At 48.1% G+C, this 25,759-nt stretch overlaps 7 protein-coding genes and 2 non-coding genes across 9 annotated transcripts; 6 read left to right on the top strand and 3 right to left on the bottom strand.

The window, feature by feature from the left end:
• The first annotated feature begins 210 nt into the window (after positions 1-210).
• tRNA lies at positions 211-329 on the top strand. The gene is made up of 2 exons: positions 211-247; positions 295-329. It is a non-coding gene (tRNA).
• A 144-nt stretch (positions 330-473) lies between these two features.
• Positions 474-559, top strand: tRNA. The gene is given in 2 exon segments: positions 474-509; positions 524-559. It is a non-coding gene; the product is annotated as a tRNA-Ala (tRNA).
• A 1,557-nt stretch (positions 560-2,116) lies between these two features.
• FMAN_00330 (uncharacterized protein) lies at positions 2,117-4,386 on the top strand (the record flags this gene model as incomplete). The annotated part of the gene is made up of 2 exons (XM_041822169.1): positions 2,117-2,208; positions 2,259-4,386. 2 exons carry the CDS (start codon positions 2,117-2,119, stop codon positions 4,384-4,386), a joined length of 2,220 nt encoding a protein of 739 aa, XP_041687875.1.
• Positions 4,387-7,820: 3,434 nt separating this feature from the next.
• On the top strand, positions 7,821-9,657 carry FMAN_00329 (putative glutamate decarboxylase; the record flags this gene model as incomplete). The annotated part of the gene is made up of 4 exons (XM_041822167.1): positions 7,821-8,077; positions 8,137-8,164; positions 8,327-9,553; positions 9,604-9,657. 4 exons carry the CDS (start codon positions 7,821-7,823, stop codon positions 9,655-9,657), a joined length of 1,566 nt encoding a protein of 521 aa, XP_041687874.1.
• Positions 9,658-10,011: 354 nt separating this feature from the next.
• Positions 10,012-11,406, bottom strand: FMAN_00328 (putative acetylornithine aminotransferase precursor; the record flags this gene model as incomplete). Its single annotated transcript, XM_041822166.1, has 2 exons — positions 10,012-11,037; positions 11,092-11,406. The coding sequence occupies 2 exons, from the start codon at positions 11,404-11,406 to the stop codon at positions 10,012-10,014; spliced, it is 1,341 nt and encodes a 446-aa protein (XP_041687873.1).
• A 2,491-nt stretch (positions 11,407-13,897) lies between these two features.
• Positions 13,898-15,494, top strand: FMAN_00327 (uncharacterized protein; the record flags this gene model as incomplete). The annotated part of the gene is made up of 2 exons (XM_041822165.1): positions 13,898-14,583; positions 14,633-15,494. 2 exons carry the CDS (start codon positions 13,898-13,900, stop codon positions 15,492-15,494), a joined length of 1,548 nt encoding a protein of 515 aa, XP_041687872.1.
• A 750-nt stretch (positions 15,495-16,244) lies between these two features.
• FMAN_00326 (uncharacterized protein) lies at positions 16,245-17,323 on the bottom strand (the record flags this gene model as incomplete). The annotated part of the gene is made up of 5 exons (XM_041822164.1): positions 16,245-16,397; positions 16,448-16,632; positions 16,684-16,910; positions 16,964-17,053; positions 17,109-17,323. The coding sequence occupies 5 exons, from the start codon at positions 17,321-17,323 to the stop codon at positions 16,245-16,247; spliced, it is 870 nt and encodes a 289-aa protein (XP_041687871.1).
• Positions 17,324-19,583: 2,260 nt separating this feature from the next.
• FMAN_00325 (uncharacterized protein) lies at positions 19,584-20,336 on the top strand (the record flags this gene model as incomplete). Its single annotated transcript, XM_041822163.1, has 1 exon — positions 19,584-20,336. The coding sequence occupies one exon, from the start codon at positions 19,584-19,586 to the stop codon at positions 20,334-20,336; it is 753 nt and encodes a 250-aa protein (XP_041687870.1).
• A 461-nt stretch (positions 20,337-20,797) lies between these two features.
• Positions 20,798-22,034, bottom strand: FMAN_00324 (uncharacterized protein; the record flags this gene model as incomplete). The annotated part of the gene is made up of 3 exons (XM_041822162.1): positions 20,798-21,011; positions 21,057-21,265; positions 21,312-22,034. The coding sequence occupies 3 exons, from the start codon at positions 22,032-22,034 to the stop codon at positions 20,798-20,800; spliced, it is 1,146 nt and encodes a 381-aa protein (XP_041687869.1).
• Positions 22,035-25,759: the final 3,725 nt, after the last annotated feature.

Raw genomic sequence — 25,759 nt, 5'->3', positions numbered from 1 at the left:
ACTGGATGTCAGGATTGGGGTGTTTGAATCATCGTAACAGTGGATACCAGCACAGCATGCTAAGATAACTAACGGGCGGTACCTCGTCACTCGGGGTAAATAATCATTTGTATGCCGTTTGGCTGTAGTTTTTGCTAAGGCGGGTAGCTCGAGCTGGCTAACTGTTATAGGAGCTGATCGAAAATCTTCCCCACAATAGTTATTACACAAGGTTGACTGGTCTAACGGTTAGGACGGTGTCCCCCAGTCTGGTCATCTTGCCCCCGGGTAAACTGGGAGCAAGGTGACTGGGTGTGACTCAAGACTGGGTTCAATTCCCAGGTTAACTATTAAATGATATGTATTTTTTTATATTTAAACTTTCCTTTATAAAAGCAGTATCTTAAGAATATCTCTTAAAAAAATGCAGTTAATTTAACTGGAATTAAAGTAGGGTTATTAATTTTATATCTAACAGCTATAAATATCAAGAAGGGGATATGGTGTAGGGGAATCACGTTCGCTTTGCATTGTTTCGAATGCTTGCGAAAGGTCGGGGGTTCAAATCCCTCTGTCTCCAAGCTTTTGTCTGTCAAGTTGCGGCATTTTTGGACAAGATGTGTCCAGTCCTGACAACTCTATTTTTAGTTTTGGATACCCCACACATGTACATCAGCATGTTGACTGGGACTGCTATACATTCTCTAATGTGCCCTTTTATCTTGTGGCCCTTGTGTGACCATCGAAGCGAGTGTCTAATTTGGCGACTCCCTAGGAGCGTGGATGTGAAGCACTGCTCTAGGACATAGCGACTGCCTGGAAACACACGCGGGCTATCAAGTAGTGGCAAGAGAATCAGCGATGGTGATTGCAAGTCAATCCTTCTACTGGGTGTCATGCACTTGTTTCGCGACGTTCGCCATAATTAGCAATGAACCCCCTGTATAAGTTGAAACCGCGTTGTACGTCCAAGTGGGAACTGAACACAAGTTATGAATATGATGACACGGCTCTGGAAACATAGATATCTAATCAGTCTTGACTTTTTTCTTCTCGAACTTTGAGAATACTCTTGCCAAACCTCGTCCCTACATCCATATACCGTCCATAAGCGCCTGTAACCATCAAACCAGTCAAAGTATCAATAATCCTTCTTTGTCAATGACAAGTCAGCCATGCCGTGTTGCTGCATGTGATTGACAAGCCAGGGGGTGCTGCATTTGGAGAAGCAGACACGTGCCGCCCCAAGCCATGAATGAATGAATCATGTGTCCCGTATGAACAAAGCCTACATTCCATTTCGTTTCCGGACGATTACCTATTAGCCTTTCCTTTCAGCTGATGTGCCATGCATAATTGGAGTTCACGACGGGAGAGGCTTGAGACCTCGTGAGCAAGAAAAAAAGACGTGGCATTGTTATGATAGTTTCTTGTGTCTCATAATACGTAAGTTGTAGATTTTGTATCGATTTCTCGAATGTCATGTTGTAATATTCCCCATATCAGCGACGTCATATTCAATGCGGCCCCCACAGAAGAACCATGGACTGAAATGTCCCCCGCGTTTATCCCCGGAGTTTGGAGATGACACTTTCACATGTTAATAAAATACAAAGGCAGCGAGTGAGTACTACGCTACCAAAATATGTCACGAGTCACGAGTCGTCATCTCACTTCGGCCTTTGGACCGAATTGAGCTTGGAATGATCCATTGTTTGCTCGAGAATTGGCCTTGGCCTCTGTTGTTTTTGTATCTATCCAATGGCTTTTGACTTTTGCTCTCTCTTTTCCTCTTTTCCTCTTCTCATTGAGGATATTCTTGTGGACGTGAAACACTCCAAACACTCGGTATCATACTACAGACCGTTGCACTTATCGACTTATAACGGCCAACTCACGATAAGGCTCTCGTAACCCTGTCCTGTCCTAGTCCCACCACCGAGGATATCGAGTCGTGTGTGTTACAGGGCCTTTTTTTCTTTCATGTGAACGACCATCAATTTATCCGAGAGACCCTACGACACGACACGACACCATGTGTCTGCGCTCTAATTGATTTACTTTGTTTCCTTGCTGATCTTTCATACTTCGTCGGCATTACCAAATAAAACACATACCCAGACTTGGTCTACTCATCATGATAGACCACGTCTTAGGACGGCCTTCAGTCAAGTCTCGACGACTCCAGGTCCTCGCAGTCTTGACTTTTTGGTCTGCCTATTTAGTAAAGTAAACATCCCACCTCCGAATATGCGTCCGGAGCACTAACACACTTGCAGAGGCCACAAACATGGCCCTCCCGGCGCTCAGTTGCTCTCGAGGCTCTTCTCCAAGCGCCTGACAGCATGGCAAACCGTCGTGATAACGATGATCTACTTATACGCCGCCCGAAACTTCAGCACCCTAGTCGGACTCGCGAGCCCAGAGCCCTTGGCCAATATGTACGACGCAACATACTACCGAGCTACATGGGTCCTGACTGCGCTGGACGCTGGCTTCTGGACGGCCATGAAGATCAAGACGAAATGGTTGCGCGATATGGCGAGCATCGTCTTCTCACTCTTCTACCTCGTGGCTGCTGAAAAGGCAGACGAAAAAGTCCGAAAGGTCCGGGGTATGATTACCGTTGAACATCTGCGAGTGTCCTGGAATAAGGGCACCTCACCGTATTTGAGTTTCTTTCAAGGACTCATGCGACCTCGTTTCATGCGTTGGCCTCCAAGGCAGATCCGAATTCCACGGCCCGCCGATAGCGACTACAAAGAGCCTGTACTTGCGTGGCTGTACTACGATGGCCCTTTGTCAGATCTTCACCGTCACGATAGACTGATTCTCGATATCCCGGGTGGTGGCTTCGTTGCCATGGATCCTCGCTGTAACGATGACAAGCTGTTCTCATGGGCTGCCAAGTCAGCGTTGCCAATTCTGAGTCTCGACTATAAGAAGGCACCAGAGTTCCCGTATCCATATGCACTGAATGAATGCTTCGATGTTTACAGAACTATTGTAAACACCAAAGGTCGATGCATAGGTCTGCCAGGCACCGAAGTCCCTCGAATCATCGTCACTGGTGATAGTGCTGGAGGAAACCTGGCGGTTGCTTCAACATTGATGATCATGGAGACAAGACATTCCGCGTTCCGCAGACCAGGCCAAACAGAACTGCCAGCTCCTGATGGACTTGTGTGCTTCTATCCAGCTTTGGACATGAACATCGGCAACTGGATGACAGATGAGCAGATGTCATTGATCAAAGACCGAAAGGCGAGGAAAACGAATAGAAGAATTATGCGACGCAAGAGCATGCAGTATAACGAGCTCGTGGGAACTCCCCATCACTCTGACGATGAAGAAGATGGATCACCGCCACCGCATACCAAGTTGAGCGCTTTGACGACGAAGGAGGCTTTGATTGCGGCATCTCAAGGACCTAGAAGTCCACACCCTGAGTTCTCTCATGTTGGTCCTCGATCATTGAGCTTCCCGAAAGATGTCTCTGAGACCGACGAAAAAAAGTCATCTCATCATCCTGAACCGATGAAGACGCGACTGGCTACTTCGTCGATGATCTCTTACTTCAACGACCGAGTCCTCACCCCTGAAATGATGAGAGCCATGATTATCTTGTACATCGGCGCTCATAACCGACCTGATTTCAGCCAGGACTATCTTCTTAGTCCCGTGCTGGCTCCAGAAGCACTGCTCGTCGACTTTCCCAAGACATACTTTATGACTGGAGAGCGAGATCCTCTGGTCGATGATACGGTCATCTTTGCAGGACGACTTCGCCGTGCCAAAGAGGCTGCATTTGTTCAGGAACAGACGGAAAGACACCAGAATGCCGAGTTCAATGACAGAGACGCAGCCGAGGTGATGTTGATTCCTGGAACATCTCATGGCTTCATGCAGTTCCCAACTGTGTATCCTCCTGCCTGGCGACACTTTGAGAGATGCATCGATTGGTTCGACCAACTCTTCGACCACGCAGAAGTCATGCGCGTTCGCAAAGACAGACAAGCCCGAGCCGCCAGGTCCCAGACCAACGGCTTCGGAATCAACGGCGACGGTCGTCACCACATGCGCACTGAATCCAGCGAAGAAGACCGACCCCTCGAGATCAGCATGACAAAGATGAATCAGCGACGCAGCTCCAACCAGACAACACCCCAGCAGAGCCCCGACCTCAACGGCGGCAGCGAAAGCGGCGACACAACGCCACGAGCGCACACCAACGGAACGCCTTTATCAAACGGCGATAAGAACGCCAAGAGACGCAAGAGTGCGGGTCTGAGCAAGAGCAAGAATAGAAACAAGAGCCTTGTCAAGCTCAAGAGTTCTGATGATCTGCTGGGGAGACGTATGCAGGGACTTGCGAGCGGGTTGACGGGGATGGGCGATGACGACTAGAGTATGTACATACATACAGCTCGGAAAGGACGGGATCTTGCATTGAGATGGATACTGCATGATGATGTGGGTTTTGTCGCATAAAGCGAGATGAGTTGCATCGCGAGGTTGCATTTTGCGTTGGTTTGTAACTTGGAGTACACAATGAGGGCACATATGTTTTCTGTAGTTGATTCTTACGAAGGTATGACTGTTTGTAGATACACATAGGACACCCTTATTAGAATGTTTTGTACAACTTGCGGCCTGGAGTGAGGTGTCATGAGGATCACCAAGACTATGACTGCCTGGTCAACCAAGCTGCAATGCATCGAATTTCTAGAAGACTGCCCAAAGTCACTGACCATCGTCTCGAAATAGTAAGACGGGACAGAACGGATCGGTCAAGCCTGGATCGCGGATATTGAATCCCGGCGGACCGTCGCGCTGTGGGCCTGGTTAACGCAAGTTACTCCTGAGGCGCTGTGGCTGGAAGTATTGCCCTGAAGATGTTGGTTGATGTTAATAATGAAGAGTATGCAGTGTCATTGCTTATTCACTACTGCTAAACTGCGCAAAGGTGCTCTAATCGCTGACAAAGTGGCTAATACAGCCTGAAATGCCTTCAAAAATGATTTCAGAACGACACAGCGTTAACGCCTCAGCCTGCGATGCCCACCGATAAAAGTGAAGCCATTCGAAGCATTGCCTGCGTCTAGAAGAAACAGGGCTCAAAAGGGGGCGGACGGACCGTGTCTGCGTCAGAGCTCTTAGTCTCGGTGAGCACAACACGCAACATATGATAGACCCCACGAAATTGGGCGGGAGTTGGGCCGATTGGATTATGAGCAAGGATTCAGCTTTCAATCCGGGGACGTTGGGCTGTGAGGAATAAGAAAGAACACGCCACTTGGACGACAGAGGTCAGGTTACTTGGGGTGAGAAAGCAGCTCACGGAGAAACCGTACAGGGACCCCTTTTTGGGGGATTATTCTTCACGGATAGAGAGGCATAAATGATACGTGTGTTTTGAGGAGAGTTTTGTCGATCGTTTAGAACTCGTAATGCTCACCAGTAGACGTGTAGTTTTCTACGGGTCTAGATGGCCTCATATGAAACGATACATAGTGGATAATGCTGTAACGAAGACTGGACATGGTGAGCAGAGGTGAGCGAGTCCAGCCTCCTTGGCTGATCTCTCGGCATAATTGCCTAGAGTACTCGCTAATCAAGTACCTATGAGTGCCCGTTTCAACCTCAAGTCTCAGCCTCTGGGAACAGAGAGTGAAGCATTTCTTACGGAACTCGGCCGTGGATGTGGGTCTGGAGGCCCGTCTCACCGGCCGGTAACCTCCGTGATTGGACCGCGCTTGTTGGCCGGGCTGCCGTCGCGACATTTCCCATTCTATTCAGCCCTGTAAATATCAAGGAAATAGTAAACAGAGAGGCTTTGGCCATAAGGGTCACGGCGATGATGGAAAGGGGAAGGTAGAAGGATAGAAAGGATATTGCTAATAACACAAGTTCTCGAATTTACCCGGTAAAATTGTGCCTTTCTATCGCTGAGAACAATATTGATGCCCGAGCAGGGGGCTTACATGGTACTGCTGCAAGTCATTCTCGAGCCTTGTCCTCTAGGAATTTCGATAATCTTCACTGAATGACTGGAATCGAATTCTTGTGGCCAAAATATGGGGGGCAAACAACATGAGGCGCAAGATATGTGTGCCCATAATCGAGATCAAGAGACGATGGAGTGAGTTTGGGGGTTCAACGCCCGCAATACTATCCAACATCCATATCGAGATGAGAACAGCAATAGTTAGAGCCCATCGTAAAACAGGGCACACCGACTTTACCTGGGGAAATACCATGCTACGTCAACTCACCTACATACATCGTTCCAGAAAAGGCCCAGCAAATAGGATCAAGTCCCTTCCCAGAACCTGCACCCCAAAGAACTAGGATATCTGTCCGTCCGATCTGCTACAGAGGAAAAAACACCGCAACCCCTTTCCCACGGAGACTGACCGTCTGTGTTTTGCAAAAAAGGGAACATCATCAGATGCTTCAACCCTGGCCCGGAGACCAGAACCCGAAAACCGCGTGTTATTTCTCTCGGCTTCACGTCACCGAATCGACACTGACCGAGTTACCCAATGTGGTAACAGGGGCTGCTGCTGCAAGGTGAGCTGACCTTGACTTGTTTGCGTTACGCCTGAGACAGAAAAAATCCATCGCTGGGTTACTTATTTCGGTCTACGTGAGGCCGCCCGCAAACAAAAGAACTTGACCTGAATAAACCGGTAATTTTAATAAAGTCTATGAGGGATATATACAGCCAATGCTAGAGGCCAGAACGGTAGGTGTCGGTGTAAGTCAAAGAAACGAGACTCCCCAGTATCACCGAAAAAAGAAGCAGGGGGGGATAGCGCAAAGGTGAGCGAGCGAGCGAGCGAGCGAGGAATCGTCATCATCATGCCCGGACAAAAAGTCCCAATAATAGGAGAAAAGCGGATGAAAACGGGGTCGTTGATGATGTAGTTGTCAGGTATTTTTCTGGCGTGTTTCTGACTGCGCTGGTACAGAGGATAATACGATGCTGGGATCGGGATCATCAACAGGGCAGTGCTTGTAAAGTTACAGAAGCCTCAGGTACCAGAACCACGTTGGGCCTTTGACCTTGATTTACGGATAGCTACCTATGGACTAAGGTATGCGCGGGCTCCCGTTTGAGGTGCCGGATTTCCATGCTTGTAAATTTGGAGGCATTTATTTTATTCACGTCCTCATGAGAATTGTTTAAAAAGTCGGTGGCTCTGCCTCGCTGGGAGTTCTTTTGTTTTCTCTTGATTCCACTCGTATCCCTTCTATTGCATCACTCATACATAACCATCCATCTCTTATATCCATCCATTCTCTGGGTATTCATCTGCCATCCCCGTCATAACAGCTCCTCTTGTATTACACGTCCTTTCCCCTTCACGCTAAGGAACAGCTTCAGCTCTCAAACACCAAAGATTATTGCCGAGCTTCCCGTTCTACCCCTCCACTGAACCTTCACGGCTGCGGCTTGCCGTCATCGTCACTGTAGCTCTAACCAACTAAAACGGCCACGTCCAGAGACGCGCCACGCATACCAAACACTCACTACACTATACGAAAGCAAGCAAGGAAAAACCGGCAGCTCCCGTTTTTCCCTTTTCGGCCCATTACATTAGACTTTGTGTGTGATATCTACTGCCTATATCAAGAGCTACCCCTCTTCCCCCAACTCTTGCATCATGAGTCTCGTACAACATTCATCAAGTGAGGCTGCCTCACCTGTTCCCATCATCGAGACAGACGACCAAGGAAGACCCGTAAAGTCAAGTACAAACGGTTACTTCCCCTCCAACGGCCAACATCTCCCTTCTTCTGCCAACGGAACTGTTACTCCTTCGTTCATCGACAACATGTCTCATCTCTCTGTTGTCCGTGGGAGAGACGACTCTGACGCTGCGTCCATCCGCTCCACGAGCTCTCGCACCTCGAGAAAGCCTCAGATGCAGCTTGCGAGCTACCAGGATGAGTTCACCACCAGCGTCTACGGCTCTCGCTTTGCGGGCATGGACCTCCCCAGGCATCATATGCCCGAGAATGAGATGCCCCGCGACATTGCCTATCGCATGATCAAGGATGATCTGAGTCTCGACAACAACCCCATGCTCAAGTAAGTTTTCATATCCACCCCCAAGAGCCGAAACCAGCTGCTAACAGCTATTTTACTAGCTTGGCGTCCTTTGTCACTACTTACATGGTACGTAATCAATCCATATCCGTCGTTTGCCAAGCCCGCCCACAGCGGAGACGAACTATTTCTTGGCTCTGGGGATGACAGCTCGCTCTGTGCAACACCAGCGCGAGCACTAAATTACCCCGCCACCATATCTCTGAATAGCTTCACTAACACCCACAACAGGAAGATGAGGCCGAAAAGCTCATGGCCGAGTCCTTCTCCAAAAACTTCATCGATTACGAGGAGTACCCTCAATCCGCCGACATTCAGAACCGCTGTGTCAACATGATCGGTGATCTCTTCCACGCGCCTCCTGGCGAATCAGTCGGTACATCTACCGTTGGTTCATCAGAAGCCATCATGCTTGCTGTCCTGGCCATGAAGAAGCGCTGGAAGAACCGCAGACAAGCTGAGGGGAAGAGCACTGAGCACCCCAACATTGTCATGTCATCTGCCGTGCAGGTCTGTTGGGAAAAGGCCACTCGATATTTCGAGATTGACGAGAAGCTCGTCTACTGCACTCCTGATCGATTCGTCATGGATCCTGATGAGGCTGTTGATCTGTGTGACGAGAATACCATCGGCATGTGTGCTATTCTCGGAACTACTTACACTGGCGAGTACGAGGATATCAAGGCCATTAACGATCTCCTCGTTGAGCGAAATCTCGACGTTCCTATTCACGTCGATGCTGCCAGCGGCGGTTTTGTCGCACCTTTCGTGGTTCCTGACCTAGAATGGGATTTCCGATGTGAAAAGGTCGTCTCCATCAACGTCTCAGGCCACAAGTACGGTCTTGTGTATCCTGGTGTTGGTTGGGTTATCTGGCGATCCCCCGAGTATCTTCCCCAAGAGCTCGTCTTCAACATCAACTACCTCGGAGCCGACCAATCCTCTTTCACCCTCAACTTCTCCAAGGGTGCATCGCAGGTCATTGGTCAGTACTACCAGCTCATCCGTCTCGGAAAGCATGGCTACCGTGCTATCATGAGCAACCTCACCCGCACTGCCGACTACCTCACAGAAACCCTTGAGAACTTGGGTTTCGTCATCATGTCAGAACGATCTGGAGCTGGTCTCCCCCTCGTTGCCTTCCGCTTCAAGACTGTTGAAGAGGGCGGTGATCCTGATCGCTACTACGATGAGTTTGCTCTCGCTCACCACCTCCGCTCCCGAGGTTGGGTCGTCCCTGCTTACACCATGGCTCCCAACTCTGGTGTCAAGATGTTGCGTGTTGTTGTCCGAGAGGACTTTACAAAGAGCCGATGTGACCAGCTCATCTGCGATGTCAAGCTGTGCCACGGTCTTCTCAAGGAGACAGACCAGGAGTCTATCAAGAAGCGTGAGGAGTACATCAGGAATCACATTTCTGCCATGGGTCGTGGAAAGCATGCCCACCCTGTTTACAAGGTAAGTAATCTATGTTCTTTGACAGTTGTTCATCAGCTAACATATCCCAGGGCGAGTCGCATTCTCTCCAGGGCAAGACTGGCAAGACACATGCTATTTGCTAGATTTACATAGACGGATATAGGGTATAGGATATCGGGGATGTTTGGCGTTGAGCGTGTCATGATATGCGTTTTATATATACGGACACGGGCCATCAATTGATTTGCATCTACATTCTGACATGCTATTCCCCATTACTTTGTGATTTTTCATCGTAACCCTTTTGCATTCATGCCAATTCCAGTGACTTAACTTAACTCTTCTATTTAATCTTTAAGTGACATTCGTCTCATCTTCATATTTACGGCAATTGCAAAACGTAAATCAGTATATGGTATCTAGCCTTTTGTCTAGTCTCGCTCTCGTCTTAACATCAAACACTTTTAACCAGCAATCATAAACACCCAACTCTATCTTTATCGAGTAGCAGCAATAGCAGCCTCCACAATATCCAATCCCTGGTTAATCTCCTCATCTGTAACAGTCAAGCTCGGCACAAATCGCAATGTGTTGACGCCAGCACTAATGATGAGCAATCCCCGCTCACGGGCAGCCTTGATAATGGCTGTAGGATCCTCAGACAACTGGAGGCCCAGGATCAGACCTCGTCCACGGACCTCTGTGACAAGATCGGGATATTGGCTCTGGAGCTTGGCGAAGCGCTTCTTGAAGATCTCGGACTTGGCCCGAACGTCGGCTTGGAGCTGCTTGTCGGAGAGACGACCGACAATGTAGTGCGCCAGACGACAAGCAAGAGGGTTTCCGCCAAATGTGGTACCGTGGTCACCAACCTTCATCTTATCAGACACATCTTGTGTAACAAGTACAGCGCCAATGGGGAAACCATTTCCGAGAGCCTTGGCTGTTGTGAGGACATCGGGATGAGCCTCCTTGGGCAAGTTACCGTGAGCCCAAAGAGATCCTGTTCGACCGAGACCAGACTGAATCTCATCGTAGATAAGGACAGCACCGACCTCACGACATCGCTTCGCAAGCGCAACAAGGAACTCCTCAGTCGCAGGAGTAACACCACCCTCGCCCTGTATAGGCTCAACAATAACACCGCATGTCTTCTCAGTGACCAAATCATTGATTCCAGCAATATCGTTGTAATTTCCCGTCTTGAAGCCAGGAACCATGGGCGAAAAGGGCTTCTGGTACTTGGGGTTCGGTGTCGCGGACAAGCTGCCCATAGTTCGGCCGTGGAAACCATTGTTGAACGAGACGATCTCGACTTTCTCGCCCGAGGGATCGACTACCTTTCCGGCTTTGCGGGCGAACTTGATAGCGGCCTCGTTGGCTTCGGAGCCGGAGTTGCAGACGAAGACTGAGGCGGCATTGTGCATGGCACCTGACTCGAGGGTTTTTTCGACGAGGAGTTTGGAGAGGGCGCCCGTCCATGGGTTGTAGTAGAGGTTGGAGGCGTGGACGAGAGTTTGGGCCTTGAATTGACCGTTAGCAACGCAGTTCCACCATCTAAACTATATTATTCTTACCTGCTCGTTCAAGATTCGAGTAAACTCGGGATCGCAATGACCGAGGCCATTGACAGCGATACCGGCTGTAAAGTCCAAGAACTTTCGATCCTCAGCATCCCACAACCACGAACCCTTTCCCTTGACAAACACTGGCGGAGGGCGGGCATATGTGGCGACCATATAAGGCGCATGCTCGTTCACAATGGCAGCGCTCTTGGAATCGGACGCGACGTCGGCATTTGGTAGCGAAGCGAAACCTCGGCGGACGATCCGAGGACGGGCGACGGCAGCGCAGGACGCCAATCGAGCTCGGAGGGGGAGTCGCAGAGCCATTGCGATTATGTATTATTAAGTAAGAAGAGGATACGGAAAAGAGAGGAAATGCGAGGTTTAGTGAGTATAATTGCGTTTGGAGGGGAAAGAGAGAGAATATTTGTGATTCTTATCTTATCAATCGCCTCCGCTATCGCAGTTCGATTTTGACACTAAAAACTTTATTCGAGTCACTTCCCTGCCAAAAAAGGACCCAATATGGAGACGTTTTGACTCAAATAATGGAATCATATTTAATCCTTGTTAATGTGCGATAATTTTATATTGAGAAACCCTTCAAGGCGCGCCCTTGTCGTATCATCTTGCTATTCAGAGACCAATGCTCTCTAACCTGAGTTATCATATACTCACCTGTATCAGCGAGATGTATGTGCATTTACACTTTAGGTGAAACTCTGCAGACCAGTCACCGTTTATGACCTGGTGAGTCTTGTGGCCAACGCACGATGTCTAGATAGTCTCCTATAGCTGAGGCTAGTTTGCGTCACTGGTAAAAGTGTATCACCCATCAAATTAACCACGTCTTCAAATCGCTTGCGACCTCTTCGCGCTGAAACTTTATGGATATGAAAGCCCATTTTGTGAGAAGTTATTACTAATAAATGGTGCCCTGATAACAATATCACCTGTGAAATGTGTATCTTGAGCAAGCGGTTTGTGTAAATTCCAGGCAATAGGTTGAGACGAGCAATAGACACGCCATGTCATCTCTGGAGTCTTGACACTATCAACAAAGTACTCCAATCTTTCCCCAAGTAAGGAATTGAGAAACATGTCTCAGACATATGCAGTTTGTCAATAGTCGTGTTTTGTCTTGAGGCGACTCCGATCTTAACATTCCAACGGATGAAACATGAACATCCAACTGCATAGAATCCTTCAGCTCGCAAACAATACACCGGATCATCTATTCACCAAATACAGGTCGTATTAGAGAGGAAACGATGTAAGAGCCACTCCACTCAGTTGATTCTTTAGCAGTGTCCCAGTTGCACCGGCCAGCCAAACCCGACGCCAATGTCCAACGGCATTCCAGTCCATATCCTATAATTAACGCCCGTTATACGAGCTTATCACTACATCCAATCAAGTAAAGAACCGCTGTACAGCCATATACAAGACCTCTTTCATGTGAGCGTAGATCCCTGGATCGTGCACCGCTGGAGGAGTAAAGATTCACGCCACCGTTGGTCGCAGCCCTACCAACGCCTGTGATAAATCCTCCGTCGACGATCCCGATGAGTTTGGTCATACAAGCGTCACCTAACTAATCGACTCAAGATCCAATATCCGGAGTGTAGAACAATATCCCCCCATCTGGTCAAATCATGGCGTCCAACACTCACACCGACTATACTTGGCGTTCTCCTCGGCGTCCGAAGACCTGGCTGGAGTCACACTCGGCCGGATTCGCACCGATCCGAAAAAGCGATTTGTTTGTTGTAGATCTAGACTTTTGATGGCGATATGTCTGCATGGGTTGAGGGAACAAAGAGGGTGTTGTGCAATTAGCGTATGACCCAAAGACTTGGAACTGGGAAACCTGAACCAGGGTGTCTAAAAGCAGAATGGCTACACACAAACGGGGTCATTCGGAGATTCCAGAAACCAGTCTGTTGGTTCGTAGTCTGGAGCGTGATATACTTCAGCTTGCGTCTTTGGCCTCAGGTACAGAAGTCTATTAACAAAGCTACACACTTTAGACTTGCCGTCTCCTGAAGAACTATATACTTAGCTTAGACGTTGTAAAGTCAAATAAAAGCGTAACGGTTATTAGGATCGCACAGACGAACGTTTCTCGCCGTATTGCCATGTTAGCATCATAAGTTGGTCCAACCCCAAATGCGTACGCCACCAACCCCTTTGCCTCCTATAATATGCGAGACATAACGACGTAAGAAAAGGGCGTCAGAGAAGGCTGTACAAGCCTAGGCGTTTCTGATGAACTATTGACAACCTCCAAGGTATCGCCGGATCTAGAATGTCTGTTGGGTTGTTCACAAGTGAGGGCATCGCCGTGTACACCCACTCCTTTAGAAAGAGGAACCAACTGCATATATGTCTTTCCAACAATATCGAACTCTATCTAAAATCCTGTGTAACGACAAACATGACGATTCTTCGACTTCATTGGGTATTCGACTCTTTTATGGATACGTGTGGCTCGAAAATTCGCTAGATCATGGTCTTGGAGGCATTATTCATGTGATAAGTGATGCAGCTGGGAATGTGATATGGCGAGTTTGCTAGTCCAGACCTTTGGGCTTATTCACAGTTGAGGGAGGTCGGAGGTGGAGAGACTTGTCGAGACCTGAAGTCGATCATGATGAAGGTGTTTGGAGTTGAGGAAGAGCTCTATCTTGAAGTTGTATAAGTGGGAGTGATGGCCAGACGAAAGGAGAGGTTCATCAGAGCAACTATCACATCATTTCTTACACAATTATCTCTCTAATTCTCTTCTTATATCATTGCTTAGTGTTGACAACTCAACATGTCTTCTATCCTCCAGTCTCAGGCCCTCACCTCCCTCACCATCAATCTCATTCCCACCTTCATACTCTTCTCCGTAGCCGTCTACATTCTCCCAGCACTGACTCGCCGTCTTCTGCAATTTCTTTCTTCTCCAAGCTCCTTCAAGGAGCAGTCTTCCATCAATGACTCCCCTTCCATCTCCGATCTCCCCCGCCTGTCCGGTGTTGTTCCCTGGCTGGGTCATCTCTTTGGCCTGACCATCGACAGCACTCGCTACATCAACCGTCTGATCAAGTCCACCACTGCACCAATCTTCACCATCAACATCCCATTTGCACGAATCACTGTCTGTCATCCCAGCATGGATCGAGTTCTCTCTCGTCACGTCAATGACACTGGTCTTGCTCAAGTTCTTGTCTATGTTGGTCCTCGTCTCTTTGGTCTCAAGGAGGATACCATCAAGGCTGTCTTCGGCTACAACCCTCAACCTCTGCACAAGCAAAAGTTTGGACACGCCGAGAACATTGTGTCCCTCAATCAGCGCTCAAGCAACAACATTAGGGAGCGTGTGATGAACATGCCCGAGACTAATGAAGTTCTGGTTGGACGTTGGGTGTTTGAGTTGGCTGTCTCTGCGACGGCGAGTGCAGTCTGGGGAGTTGCCAACCCCTGGAGTATGGATCAAGACTTTTCCAATGAGTTCATGTAAGTTCTACCCGAATGTATTCGACGTCAACTACTAAAAAGACTTTAGGAAACTCAGCGAGACGTTTGATACTCTTGGACGGCCCTTCGCTTGGCTTACAGCAAACTCAGCCTGGAACTCTCGCAAGTATCTCCTTACCAGACTTCGCGAATTCCATCTCGAGCACCGCGAAGCTCGTGTTAAAACTACCGTTCACAGCATCAACGTCGTGGCTCACAGTGATCCCAACTGGGAGAACAACCCAGACTATTACCATATCGAGATGGTCTCAGCTCTAGGCCTCCTCGCAACCACTAGCACTCTTGCAGTCTGGCTTACGCGCCACTTGCTGACGGACCTAGAGCTGATGAAGGTTATTCTCAACGAGGTGCAACAGCTCAAACACGTTGAAGGAGAAGACAAGCCGCGTCTGGATTTTGCCAATGTTCGTACTGAATGCCCGTGGTTGATGGCATCTTGGTACGAGACTCTCCGTCTTCACATGACAGGAGTCGCTCGCATCGCTCGCCACGATTTCATGCTGAACCTTCCTGACTCGGATCCTATTGCGGTTCCTCAAGGAGAAATCTTCATGCTCCCAATGTGTGCATCCAACTTGGACGTCGACAATTGGGGTCCTGATGCCGCGACCTTCAAAGCTTCTCGCTTCATCAACAAAGCGGGCGAAGTCTCTGGAAGTGCCGTTCGCAAGGTCAGAGCTTTTGGGGTTGCAGGTAATATGTGTCCAGGTCGCGTGTTCGGTACTGATATCGTCTTTTCTGTTGTTGCTACTATGCTTCGAACATTTGAGATTGAAGCTGCTCCTGGTGAGGAGTTTAGAGTGCCAACTCTGCGCGGAGGTTTCAATGTTGGATTTGAGAGATACGGAGACGATGTCAAGGTGCTTCTTAGAAAGAAAGGCATCGCTTAAAGAGGGCTTGGACCTGTATTGGAAGTGCTGGAGTCAAGAAGCAGTCTCCCAAGATAGATTACGAATGTGGATGTCTAGGAGTTAAATTGATTCTCAATATATCATGATCTTTAAATTATATTACTATTCGTCGCCATTTACTGGTTAACCTCAATCCGGCATCCAGCCACGTTATTATCTGTAGCCCAAAAACAGCATTGTCGGGTATTCATAGCGTCGAAGGCGACCAGTCAAAAAGATGACATATGACACGGCAACACTATCTTAACGTCGTTTCTAAAGCTCACTGTCTATGAGAGAATTATGTATGGCACTATGGTAAGACTCCTCCTCGTATCGCTTCTAATTGTCGTTGTAAGCACACGCCGACTTTGGGTGGAAGACGAAGGAGATCTACTGCGTAATAAACTCAACGAAAAGACACTCACTTTCACACACAAGTTTGTGTGGATCCCCCCCAGAACTAGTAACCAGAGTTGCTTCATAAAACGAATAATTAAAGTGGTACAGAGCATAACGGGAAACGTCCCTGGTATTCACTGTCTTTTCCGCTAATAAAGTAACTAGATCCTTTGGTTATAACCAATAACTAAATCAAGTTCGAATCTCAAGGTCCGAACGTCGGACAAGAAGCCACCCATTTCCAATTGTTGGATGATTCAACGCCATCACCAACGCCAGTAAGGAGATGCCCCAATGTGCGTATCATCCTCACAACCCCTTTTCCATATTAATCCCATCATATCCAGCTTAAGCACGACGAGCCTTCTCGCTGTGTCCCTTGATGACAGTGGACAAGTCGCCAACGGGGATTTGAATAGGGAAGTCGACGATGGCGAAGAGGACAGCAATGAGGATGTACCAGCCAGACATGCATGTTACGAATCCAAAGGCACCACCAGCCTGCGACAGGTCAGTAAGAGGTCAGATGTGTAGTGTAAGGGAAGACATACCACGAGGAGCTTTTGTGCGAGCTTTGCATTTCCAGTAAAGTCATCTGCCAGAGCCCAGAAAGCAGCAGTGATCATCAAGAAGCAGAAAGTCAAGCTGAAGAAGATCATGACGAAGACGACGTTGGTTCGGAAAGCGCAGATGAGGAAGATGAAGGACAAGACACCCATGAAGAGCAACCAAAAAGCTATTTATCGTTAGCAAAGGATCATCGGCTAGTACAGCAATATAGACTCACCAAGACTGGCATTGAAACCTTGGGTAGCAAGACCCTCAGCAGAAGATGTGGCATCGGCGGGAGCATAAGAGGCGTAGGCAGCAAAAGCAGGGATGAGAGTGCCACCGTAAGAGAACCAGAAACCACCGAAGGAGCAGAAGACGCAGGCTGGGAAACTGTTGCCGAGGACCCATTCGAGAATACCACCGATGATCATGAGAAGACCGCCCATGAAGACGTAGACGGCACTGATACTATTGTTAGACGCGTTTATAGGGGGTGTTAGGGGATGAAGACGTACTTTGAAGCAGCACCACTGCCACCAGCGCCTCGCCAGCCCATGAGATCGCAGGTCAGGGGTGTGAAAGCGAGGAGGAAGCCAACAAGAGCACTGCAATTGTTGTTAGTAATAGACTTCGGCATGGGGAGAAGTGAATGGAGCGTACATAGGTGTAGGGTTTCCAAATGTCTGTCGAAGATCTCCCTTGACCTGGTTCATAGGCGAAAGGTAAAGCTTCTCAAACAACTCAGGGCTCATCTGAACACTCTGAGCAGTTCGCAACCTTTTCAGGCTCTCCAGGCGCTGAGCCTCAGGGTCGAAGCCATTGAGACCATCGTGCTTCTCGTTGAATTGCTCGCTGTGCTCGGTGGTAGCGGCCATGATGGTGATTTCGTCCAGGATGGGAGATTGTTGGGAAGAGACTGATCTTTCTTAGTGAAAAGGAGAAGAGTCGCAGTGTTATATAGAATCGAAATCAGATTATGGGGTAGTGAAGAAGAGAGACAACAAGTCAACGCAGATGCAGGGACAGGGACGGACTTATATCAGGCCATAGCTCCCCTAATATATATAAATTGCAAGCTAACACGGGGACATAAGCTCAAAAGCCAAGCCTGGTCCCCCAGATTGGCACGGAACAGGGGCGCCACCCTTTGATCCGGCCCCATGTTACATCTTTGGTTCATGTTGCTTTTGCTTTTGTTTCCCCAGGTCCTGTATGGACTGTCCATCCAGTCGCAGATCTCCACCACTAGGAGAAGAGGAACAACAACGGCATCTGGGCGTCAAGAAGATCAGCCCGCCTGTCCGTCCGTCTAGAAGCACAAGTCCTGGGCCTGGTTGGCATTGGCGCCGTGTCATCCGAGTCAAGGCATGTCTTCGATTCATCAAAGCCACAGCAGGATTGGAGAAGGAGGCCTAACTCTCCGATTCGACGAGTTCTGTCTCAGTCTAACCTCTCGCAGCCTAAAGAGTGTAGCATCCTACCCCAGCTTGGCGTTGCGCGTTTGCGTTGCGGGGGAGGAATTTAGATTGGCAGCGCTAAGACCTTGAGTTGGAGTTCAAGTTCTCTACTAACCCCAGATGCCACCATCTCCACACGATCCCTTCGCCCGGCTGAGGGAGACAGGGACTAGGCAGGGAAGCAGCCTCACCGTTGATGCATTTTTGTGCGGGGGGGATTCTTTTTGGGGGAGAGTAAATGTTCTACGCGTATCAATTGCTAGTTGAGGATAGTCTAGATCGAGAGGCAAGATTGACTTTGAGTTATTCCCCGGCCAGCCGAGTTGCTGTGAGGGGAAGACACGGTGACTTGGACAAGATATAGGAGAACAGCACAACAGCGAGAACAGATCACTTACAAAACTGCAGTCTGGGGAAAGGATCAAAATTACCAACAAATGTGTATATTATGGATACGTATCAGAGATCACCGGGGCCCCGGACTGGTACTACCTCCGTGCATCTTAGAGTTGGGTTCGTGTTGGTGGTCTAAGAAGCAGAACTTCGGATCCGCTGCCAGATGAGTGGATATCACTATAGAATGGATGTACATGAGATTCACGGAGGATGCCTATAAGGTTACTGTAGTGGTGTAGGGGCAACGTGGCAGGGTACGTATAAGTCAGTGTCTGGCACAAGAAAGCTTTTGTTGATGGGTCGATAATGATGCGTGCCAGTCTAACTAGTTGGGCTGACAGAGGAGACAAGACCGGCCGTTGAGAACGCGTTTAACCTCTGTATGGCTACATAACAGTTACTTACACGTTGTAACGGTCGTTGACTGACTCGAGAAATGTAACCCTCTTCTCCAATTGAGCACTTGATATGCTGTATCTCTGCCAACAAAGAATCGAAGAGCATCTCAACAGTCAAAGCACACTTCAGCTTTGACTGTCACCTGATTCCACTCTCAACACAAAAGTCCATCGATCGTCACGTCCAAGCCCAAGAACGTGCAGAGCCTGAGTCTGAACAACTCCCTTTTCCCCATTGCCCCAGATTCTGATCCCTCTGACCCCCCTGCGACGCCCTGAGATGAGGGGAAACAATGGTTGACTGCGGCTCCGTGGTTTAGTCTTACGCTAAATCGCGGTTCCGCCTTTTAGTGAGGTCGCTAAAAATACGGTACTTGCAGTGCTGTATTTCCGGGGTTGTCGGAAGAACAAAAGACCGAGACTCGTCATCTCATTGGTCGGTGAACAACAACCAACTCACGCCGTCATTGATGGCATTTGGCCCACAAGTTCCATGTTATCAACTCGGCTCGATCATGATGATTTACACATTCAATCGCCGTTTTATAACCTCATCGTGATTACAAGACTTAATGGCTTTGTCTCCTAGTCAAAGGGCTCATCATTATCGATAAATGATCCATCATGGCTTGCTCTGGTCCCCCTGACGTTTTGCTGTTTATGGTATTGACTTACACGTCTATGCTGTCATCATGAGTAGCCCATCCGTCATGACTGTATCAACGACGTCACAGACAGAGACAGTAGAAAACAAACAGAAGGGAGAAATCCATTCTCTTCACCAAACATTGTCCAATTGATCTCATCTGACCTCTAACTATTGCTCTACAACGCATCAATTGTAAACACTCTAACATCACTCACGTCTTAAAAACACCACCAAGATGAAGGCAGTTTTCGGTGCTGGCCAACAAGGTTCCGCTGCAGTTCCCATCATTTCAGGTGTAGCAGCTCTCGGCGCAGGTGTCTACTATCTAGGCAGATCCAAGCCCGAGACCACACCTGAGCAAGATCGCAGGGGTCGCGCGGAGGCCAAAAAGGCCGAAGGACTCAGCGGCGCCGGCATTGGAGGAAATGCCGTCACAGGCGGCCACGAGCTTAGCCACGTCAACTCGAACCGCAAAGAGGGCACCACAGCACCTCCAGAGAAGCTTCCCAGCGGCGGAGTAGGCGGCGGAGTTGGCGCTGGCGGTTCCAACGTTCGAACTTCAGTTGAGATGTCTGCCAAGGACCAGCCCGGTACGTCGAGCACTTCTCATGCCAGTGGAATGTTGCAGGGCTTGTTTGGCACTGGAGGATCGAAAGCTGGTGGCGGGTCTGGAAAGGAGCCCAAGGATACGAGAGTGGCTAGCAACTACGATGGCACGCCAACCAAGAGAGACGCGACGAAGCACGACCAACACCAACCTAGAGTGGACAAATCAGGTGGCGGCGACGACAGCAATAACAAGGGTGGAAGCAGCAGCAGCAGCAGCAGCAAGAATAGCAATGACCAGTCAGCTTCGCAGTCCCTCCAGGGCGCTTTTGGACAGGGAGGAGGCAATGTCGCTGAGCGCGGTGATCAGAGCCAAGGGTTCCGTGATCCCCGAGTTGCGAGCAATCATACCGAGACGATGACCAAGAAGCATGCCAACTAGGAAGAGACGCTCAAGTATTCAAAGCAGGAGTTTCTTAAAAAAAAATATGAGCAAGTTTTACCGAGTTGCCTTGTCGGCATAATCTCCTGAAAGTCAAGGATGTCAAATCTAGAATCCTTTCGTGAAACAGGCACGTTTAGTGAGACCTAGCAACGCCATGATATTGTGTCTAGCAACATAATCCAATCTCCCGTGAGCGCATGGTTGAGTTGTTGGGCTGAAGTGACCTGCATCGCATAGCCAAGCCTCTCCCCATAATCTTTTAAGACCCATGTCCCAAGACGATCAACAAAACGTTACTAGATCTGATCTGAACTCATGTGAAAATGGAGAAAGAGAAAAAAAGGAGTGACTGCAACTTGAGCGACCAATAGAAGAGTGTCACTGCCACGCCCTCCGTGTCTCCGGATCTACCCCAGATTGCAAGTCCCGTTTCCCCATACCATCCACCATCTGCCGTGTCAAACACCTCCAGCCTGAGTATTCTGTCTGGAGAACCACCATTTCCCCGGGAACTTTTGCTCAATACTTGGTGGGTACGTCCAGAAAATGAGGAACGCAACAACTTTGTTGAGGATTCGAGCTGGCCTTGATTGATTTGGCATGTAGCGGCGCCAGAGCTTATATTCGGAGACAAGGAGAGTGTTTCCAAGGATGTTTATGAAACGAAATAACCTGATCTATTAGTGTGATTCTTTTGTTGTCGGCATTTGTACTTACGTGTTGCAAGCAATGAAAAAGATTGTTGCAATGTCTGCTGCTCGAACTCCCTCGGATCTTATCCCCATGGTCCTGACAACACCTGTAAGGGGCGGAATCCAAAGTCCAAAAATACCCATTTCTAAGATTAAAGACCAGTGATAAGTCCTCAGCTCTGTGCCCCTTACCATACTCAAGCAGAACACCCAACACGCCATGAGAAAGTTGACCTACGCCCGTCAGCACAGCACTATGCTCTTACATTCACTCACTTACCACTGTAGGTCCAAGAACCAGTTTCTCCTTTTTGTAATACTTCCAACACAGCGACGCTGCTGCAATGGTGATTGTACTCTGCGCACAGCCAACCAAAAAGTAGTACAGCAGTATCATCCGATATCGCCTATAGCACACACGATGGAACTCATACTCTTTCCACGCCGCATCCGACGTAACAGGAAACCCACAGTATCGACATACACAGACCGTCGCAAACGTTCCGAGGGTATACATGCGGCCCACGACGAAGCCTCCTCGTGAGGAAACGCAGTCGAGACACTCGTTGGCCAGAGGATATCTCGCGTCAGACTCATCGGCGTGGATGAGATGATCTCTCATCGCGTCGTAGCGAAGACAGCGAAAACATGTTGAGAGGAGTTCGAATTTGATGCTGGGGAAGACTTCGCGTATGAAAGGTTTGTTGATAGTATAGCGGAGGAGACGACATGTCCGTCGTAGAGACTCGACCTCGCCGAATGTGAGATGCTGTAGGATCATAAGTTGGAGTTCTGCTGGGAGCCGAAGAAGTTCATTTTCGGAATTTACAGCAATCAAGCTGTTATCCTTCGCCAGTTTGTGGAAGAGTTGCGGCGCTATCCTCTGAATATCTTCCTCGTCACCGCTTGTCGAAGGTGCCTTTGTGTTGCTGTCATGACTGATGGGCAAAGCCTCACCACAAAACTGCTGTCGCAAGTGATCGAGCGCTCTCACAGAAATCATTTCAACTCAGGTTTCCGCATCGCCAGTTCCCATAATGAATATTGCAAGAACTACTTCCCTGCGAAAGAACCTCACAGTGTCTCATACACACGCAAGAGGCCCGACCTTTATCAACTCTCGTCAGCTCCAACCCATCTTTCGGGCTTCTGCTGACGATTATGGGTAATTCTGACACTGAGGTCGAATATTACTCGTGAAGGAGTGTCGGATAAGCAGAGCTCGGAGTCTCCAATACAGTCAGCAGACGCGCTTACTGTCGTAAACACCACCATTCCTACTGTTCTAGGAGCTTAATACTTTATTTTATCTAGCATACCAGGGCTTTTGCCGAGAGATACTTGATTTAGTGCTGAGTAACACTCTTCTTCGTGGTGTTGGCCCAGATTAGTTGGTAGATGTTGGTTGGTTTATAAGAGACTTGGTCTGCTTGGAAGAGAGGCACAGCATGATCATCGTCATCTTAGCATTTTCTACTCGATTCCAAAACATAATTATATGAATATGGGATGAACATTCATGTTGATAATCATAAGGAGCAGTGCAGTGTGTGACTGAGCCCAGGTGCTGAACAATATCATCAACGTGAGGATTTGAGACGCGATAACTTTCTTATTTCGCGTCCTTCGCTCCAATATAAATGCTTCTCCTCAAAAGATGTTCTTCTAAATCTCGATAGCCAACCTGCTATGTATCATCCAATAAGTTTGCGCGTATCTCAAGTCCAATGAATACGGCATCCGTGTATTTTCGTCTTCAGTTACGAATGATCATCGACCAGTACTTCATGATTAGCAACGTGCAAATTCGATGCCTGGCTTCACATTAATATAATATGAGCAAGTCAGTGGATTAGTTTTGCATCATATACAAAGCATGCGACGGAGGTCGACAGGTGAAGCTTTGTCAGTCTAGGGTATTTATCAAGGAAAGTTGGCAGCGATAACTATCCCCTGCACATTTCCGTGCCGCGTCTGATGATATGGCATCTATCTGATTCTCGAGTCCATTGCAGCTTTGTGTAGAGATCAAGTTTGGTAGAAGACGCGTCAACAAGCCTCAGATAGCCTCGAGTGTTAGGAGGCCGCTGGCGTCCACACCCAGAAGACATCGCGTTGCAAAATAGCCAACGTTGAAAAGTTCTGTATCGGATGAATGCAGATTTGTTTTGAACTTGAAGTACATATTTCATTCTATGTGTCCCGGTATACATATAATCTTTGTCGTAGTATGCCTTTCTATTTATACCAGGTCTGGTTAACACGATTAATAAGGATAATAGAATATACTCTCTAGTATTCAACACCACAGTTCTGATCTCATCAGATTATCGGCCGTGTATTTCAAGCCCACACTTAGAATTGTAGTTTAGAATGATCAAGAGGGTTAGTCTTAATTCCCAGAGAGACGTCTTCCAGTCATTGATGGACTCGCCCGACCTAGAATTGAGCACACGAGGAAGACCTGCATGGGCGTTTGAGACACCTACGAGAGACGACTCTCATTGAGCTGGCAGCTTTATATGATTCCAGCTCCAGCAATCCGTTTTGCAAAGAGATCCTCGTTCAAGTCAGCAAGCCCCTCCCCAGAGGAGGCAATGATACCATCCTTAGCAACGAGTTGTATTCCATCTTTCAACTATAGGTACCACTAGGGGCCTCATCACTATGTAATGAATGTTCTGTGATATTACATATCTTGTGGCATGTAAGGAGCCGTGTTATTAAAGTGGTTCAAGAAGTATGCATTACATGCTGAAGCCCATATACCCTCGGAATACCGAAGTAGCCAGTACCTGAAGCCGAATATATCGCCTTCATTAATAGAAAAGATAGTGGTTTCTGCTGTAGTGACCGGACCCAAGAGATCTTGATTCTAAAGCCATGAGAACAGATCTGAATTAGGGCAGACTTTGTTTTGGTCAACATTCAGATCTAAGAAGTTGGCTACAGGATACTTTTGTAATCTCCTAAACTTAGCGATTCGAGGATCTCTGCATGGGAGCTCAATTAGAGAGTAGAATCAGAGGGTACGGGCAAGCCTTGAGGTTGCCTGCAACCATGACTTGAAACTCAATAGACCTGTTATGAAGAATCATCGCCACTTAAAAATTCTAATTCATGCGAAAAAAAGACTGTATGGTGCGTTTATATGGCTACAATTATTGATCATGGTTGAATGATTGATGCGAGCTGAAACTGATGGTCAATTATATATATGTATCTTACACCTATTTGGTGTTGATATTGAGCTTACAATGCTTGGGTAATTTCATTCTCATCAGTAAGTTGGGTATGACATTAAGCTCTGTCCACATAGCTATTCTATCACTTGATGCCACTACCTCAAAGGCCAATATAATTCATATCATGGCCGAGTTATTCTATACAATCATCGTTGTCTCTTGGCAATGCCTCGTTTGCCTGGTAGTTATCCGCGTTACTTATCCCTTGAAATCCGAGAGTGTCCCTTTTCTGTCAAGTATGTCTAACAATATAGCCTATGGATTATAATTTTCCCCCCTTACTACTGCACTTGATTGAGTCTGTCTGCCTTGCAGCTAATGACTACCAAGTCTATTGCTATGGGGAACATCAAATGTGCTATCTCGGATTCCCGGGGATCTGACGGAAGCTGTGAAACTCCGGCGGACCACGGCCCGGCCCAGAAAAAACCGGAAAAGATGGCGGCACCATGTCCGACGGTCTTTTCGCATCTCTTGTTCCGTACTATGTGGACATGATGACGGATTGACAGGATGACTCACCCGGTGACTCAGCTTGGTACACTATCAACTTGGCATGACCCTTGCGTCGCGCGTGTGTTTATCCGGCCAGCAGGTTCAGTAGAATATGCTGAGGATAGATCGACGGGTTGGAAACGGGGCATTGTGATAAGATACTACGTACAGGCTGCAACTAATTCTTTGAAAAAATAACACGAGATCATCACTATTGTTTTGTTTTAGATATCTTAGTTTATTGCAAGGGGCCTTGAGATCGGCATCTGTTATTAATGATTGCTTGCTGCTTGGTTCAAAGTTCCACTAATCAGAGGTCTTGTTTGATATGTAGGAATCCAGGTGCAGGATACAGACAACTAACAACTATTTCTCAGGGTTGCAATTGCCCATGTTTAAGTTGATATTCTATATCACAAAGGCTCTCACTTGCTCAGCATATCGCCATTCGAGGTCTTGGCGTTGCCCTACACAATTCCACTACCAATAACAATCCATTTGTTCTATACAATCGCCGTTGAACCTGTCAGCCTTGTCCCATTTCCAGACTCCAGAGCGCCTCTCGGATTTCCTATACGATAAAAGCCGCGGCCCGGGCGGACCTCAGCACGGCCCCACACGGACGGGACCATGGCAGAAGATCTGGCCTTGACTCTTTGACCTCTGTTTTTTTTTTTGTTGCTACTGGTAGAACGGCACTGGTCACTATGACGAATTGCTAAGATGCTTGTGGCGTGATAACACAAACGAGGTAGCCCCTTAGCAGCCCGTGTGTTTTTCTAGTTCAGGTCTTAATTAATGACAGGTCATTGACAGCTTTGCTAGCCTTTGTGGAAGCCGGCGGGAGAGTTTTTTGCCACCTCTTCCAAGTATTAGCAGAGGTTTACCGAACTGCCAAGGAGGAAATTTCGGCCTACTTTGCAAGGTATTCTCATCTCACGCGATATTGATCCTCTCTGCGTTCCCAATGGTGCATTCCTCCCATGTG

This window comes from Fusarium mangiferae (assembly GCF_900044065.1).
Source record: "Fusarium mangiferae strain MRC7560 genome assembly, contig: FMAN_scaffold013, whole genome shotgun sequence".
In the NCBI taxonomy this organism is placed as follows: domain Eukaryota; kingdom Fungi; phylum Ascomycota; class Sordariomycetes; order Hypocreales; family Nectriaceae; genus Fusarium; species Fusarium mangiferae.
This window is presented reverse-complemented; position numbering and strand designations above follow the sequence as displayed.